At 60.0% G+C, this 3,217-nt stretch overlaps 1 protein-coding gene across 1 annotated transcript in view; it reads left to right on the plus strand.

Annotated features, from left to right (window-relative positions):
- Positions 1–558: 558 nt before the first annotated feature.
- The window catches only part of TNFSF9 (TNF superfamily member 9), a 3,592-nt gene continuing 933 nt past the window's right edge, over positions 559–3,217 (plus strand). The window contains exons 1-2 of the mRNA XM_045300063.1: positions 559–786; positions 1,706–1,736. Coding sequence (XP_045155998.1) covers positions 559–786; positions 1,706–1,736 — 259 coding nt within the window. The remainder of the gene's footprint in view (positions 787–1,705; positions 1,737–3,217) is intronic.

The raw sequence follows: 3,217 nt of genomic DNA on the forward strand, positions 1-3,217 counted from the left end.
GAGCGCCAGACAGAGATGGAGAGAAAAACAGGGACAGAGACAGTGAGATACAGAGAGAGACAGACAGACTGACAGACAGACAGACACAGAGAGACAAGGACGCGGAGAGACACCGAGAGCCAGAGCCGGAGATAGGATGTGGGCGAGTGGGGGGAGATGCCCGCTGCCGGCTGCCCAGGCCGTCGGTGCCGAGCAGGCGGCGGCGCGCGGGCCGAGCCGGTGTGGGTGCCGGTTCCGTGCGCCCCGCGAGCTCAGGGTGCCCGCGTGAAGGGTCGGTATTGAGAGTCCAGACACGTGGAGACAGACCCCTGGCGAAAGGAGTCGGGGCGGGGCGGGGCGAAGGTAGGGGTGGCCCCGGAGTCGCAGCGCAGCGAGCCGCTCCACTGGCCGGCCCCCCAGGGAAGGCTTCAAGCGGGGCGCAGCGTGACTCACGCGCCCCCGGGTCCATCAGGGAACGCCCCGCCCCCGCCAAGCGCGGTGGCAGGAAGGGGGTGGCTTCCAGTGTCCATAAATACCGGGCCGCGCCGGGCCCCCGGCTCCAGTCGCCCGCCGCCTGCCATGCGCGACCTCACCGCCGCCGCCCCGGACCCAGAAGCCCCGCCGCCCGCGCCCTGCGCCCGTGCCTGCCGCCCGCTGGACTGGCTGCTGGGCCTCGCGCTGCTGCTGCTGACTGCCGCCTGGGCCGCCTGCGCTGTGCGCTCCTGGGCTGCGCCCGCCGCCGCCAGCCCGAGGCCCCTCACCGGCCCCGCGCCCTCTCTGGGGACTCCCCGCAGCAACCACCCGAAGGTGAGGCCCGGAGATCCCGCCGTCGCTCTGGGATTCTTCTTCACGCTGCACTGGGGGAAACCCCTCTCCCTGCTAGAGCCGGGAGGGGGTCTGGGAGAGACCCTTTCCTCTGTGCCAGGTCCGGGAAGACATCCTCTCCCTCTTCTTGCGGAATCCCGGGGAGACTCCCTCTCCGTGCTTGGCCCTGGGAAGACCCCCTCTCCGTGCCTGGCCCTGGGAAGATCCCTTCTCTGTAACTGACCCTGAGGAGACCCCCTCTCTGTGCCTGACCCTGGGGAGATCCCCTCTCTGTGGCTGGCCCTGAGGAGACACCCCTTTCTAAGCCGGACCTGGGACAACCGTCCAAGCCACCCCGGGAGATCATTACTGTATCTTGACCCCAAGGGGACCCCCTGTGGGCATTTTCTCTCCCACGGAGGAACCTCCACTTCCTTTCCTCACCCAGCGAACGGCTCTTTGTTTTTGGACTCCTGGCGGGCTTTTCCCCTTCTCAAAGCCTCTAAATCGAAACTTAAACCCTGCCCACCCAAGCCTGGGCTGGGGACACGCTGCTCACTCCTGGGGCACGGGTGAAGAGCCCAGCCCCCCCTCCCCCCCAAGACTCCTGGGAGAAATAAAACCCCAGCACTCTGCACCACCTACTTTTGGGGAAACCGGTGGCCACAGCCCTACCTTCCAGGGCCCAAATTGCCAAACTTTTGGTTAGCAGAATGCAAACTGTTTGCCCATTCAGGGACCTCTCCCAAGACCTCTGGGACCCTTCCCCACGTCCCCTCTCGCCATCCCATTGGTTGTGTGTGACTGTGAGTGTGTGTGTGTGTGTGTGTGTTCTCCTTTCGATCAGGGGAGGGGGAGCTCAAGGCCTTGCAGATCTAGTGGCTCTCACCTCTCACCTCCACCCTCTCTCTGTTGTCCATAGGATGGCTTCGCCCAGCTGGTGGCCAGCAATGGTGAGTGTCATATACTACTTTCCACTACCCCCTCCAACTCACTCCCCAAATGATGGGGTGGAGTGTCCCCACTCTTCCTGATCCTGGCCTGACAGGACTTCCTCTCTCTGAAGCTATCCCCCCTTCTTGGTACCCACATCTCCTCTTTCTGACCTTCCGGGGGTCTTCTCTCTGTGCCGACTCCTCCTCAAAGAGTGCCACCTCAGACTTTGCCTTCCCGGAGCTGGGGTGTGACCTAAGGCATCCCCTCACTCCCACTTTGAACCCCCCAAGGAGCTTCTCTCCCCTCTCTTTCAGATTCCACTCCACTCCTCCTCCTTCTTCCCAGCACCCCCCCCCTTTAGCTCTCCTATCCCCTCCCTATCAGCTCTCCCCTCTCCCAGACCCCAAGCTCTCCCTGAAAGTCCCCCACATCTCTTGTTCCTCCAAGGCTTCTTTCAACCTCACTACCAATTCAGCCCCTCCACCTCCATGCCTGGCCTCCGGGAGACCCCCTCTCTGTGCCCTTTTCTGCTGTGACCGTCTTCTTGGAGCCCTGGTGATACAGTGGTCATGCCACTGCCTTCCTTGGGCTGACCAAAGGTCAGCCGTTCAAAACCGGCCGAGGTGCAGTAGGAGAAAGATGAGGTTTTCCACTCCTGTAAGGAGTTCCTGTCTTGGAAACCCACAGGGGCGGGACTCCCTTATTCTGTGGGATCATTGAGTCAAATGGACTTGGTGGCAGCGAAATTGATTTAAAAAAAATGTTTTTTACATTCCTCTGAGGAACTCTGATAGCCAAGTGGGGTAACCGCAAGGCCTGTAGCTTGAATCTTCCAGCCGCCCACGTGGGAGAAAGAGACTGTTTTCTCTGTGAAGATTTACCGCCCTCGGAAACTCACTGGGACATTTCTTCTCTGCCTTACAGAGTTGCTATGAGTTGAAGTGGACTTGATTTTGGCTTTTTCTTTTTTTTTGACATTCCGCTACAGGGTTCCTGGTGGCATAGTGGCTAAGTGCTTGGCTAACCAAAGGCTGGGTCCCACTATCCACTCATCAGGAGAAAGATGCAGCCACCTGCGTTCACAAAGATGACCACCTTGGAACCCCTTGGGGGAAAGTTCCACTCTGCTCTGTGAGGGTTGCCAGGAGTCTGGTAGCACAGTGGGTTTCAAGTTGGGCTGCTCACCCCTAGGTCAGCAGTTCGAAACCTCCAGCTGCTCTGAGGGAGAAAGACAGGGATTTCTACTCCCATAAAGAGTTACAGTCTTGGGAACCTACAAGGGCAGTTCTACCCTGTCCTGTAGGGTTGCTAGGAGCGGGCAGGGCATTAACGGGATGGTAGTGAGGGAGTGCGTGTGTGCGTGTGGGCTAGGCATTTGGGCTCCAAAAGGTCCAAGGTTCAAACCCACTGGCCTCTGGTGAGGAGAAAGAGGAGGCTGTCTGCTCCCGTGGAGACTTATAGTCTCAGAAGCCTTAATGTAGGGCAGCTACAATGGGAA

Source organism: Echinops telfairi, unplaced genomic scaffold, assembly GCF_000313985.2.
Source record: "Echinops telfairi isolate 266 unplaced genomic scaffold, ASM31398v2 ScPeMD7_7459;HRSCAF=8497, whole genome shotgun sequence".
Lineage (NCBI taxonomy): Eukaryota > Metazoa > Chordata > Mammalia > Afrosoricida > Tenrecidae > Echinops > Echinops telfairi.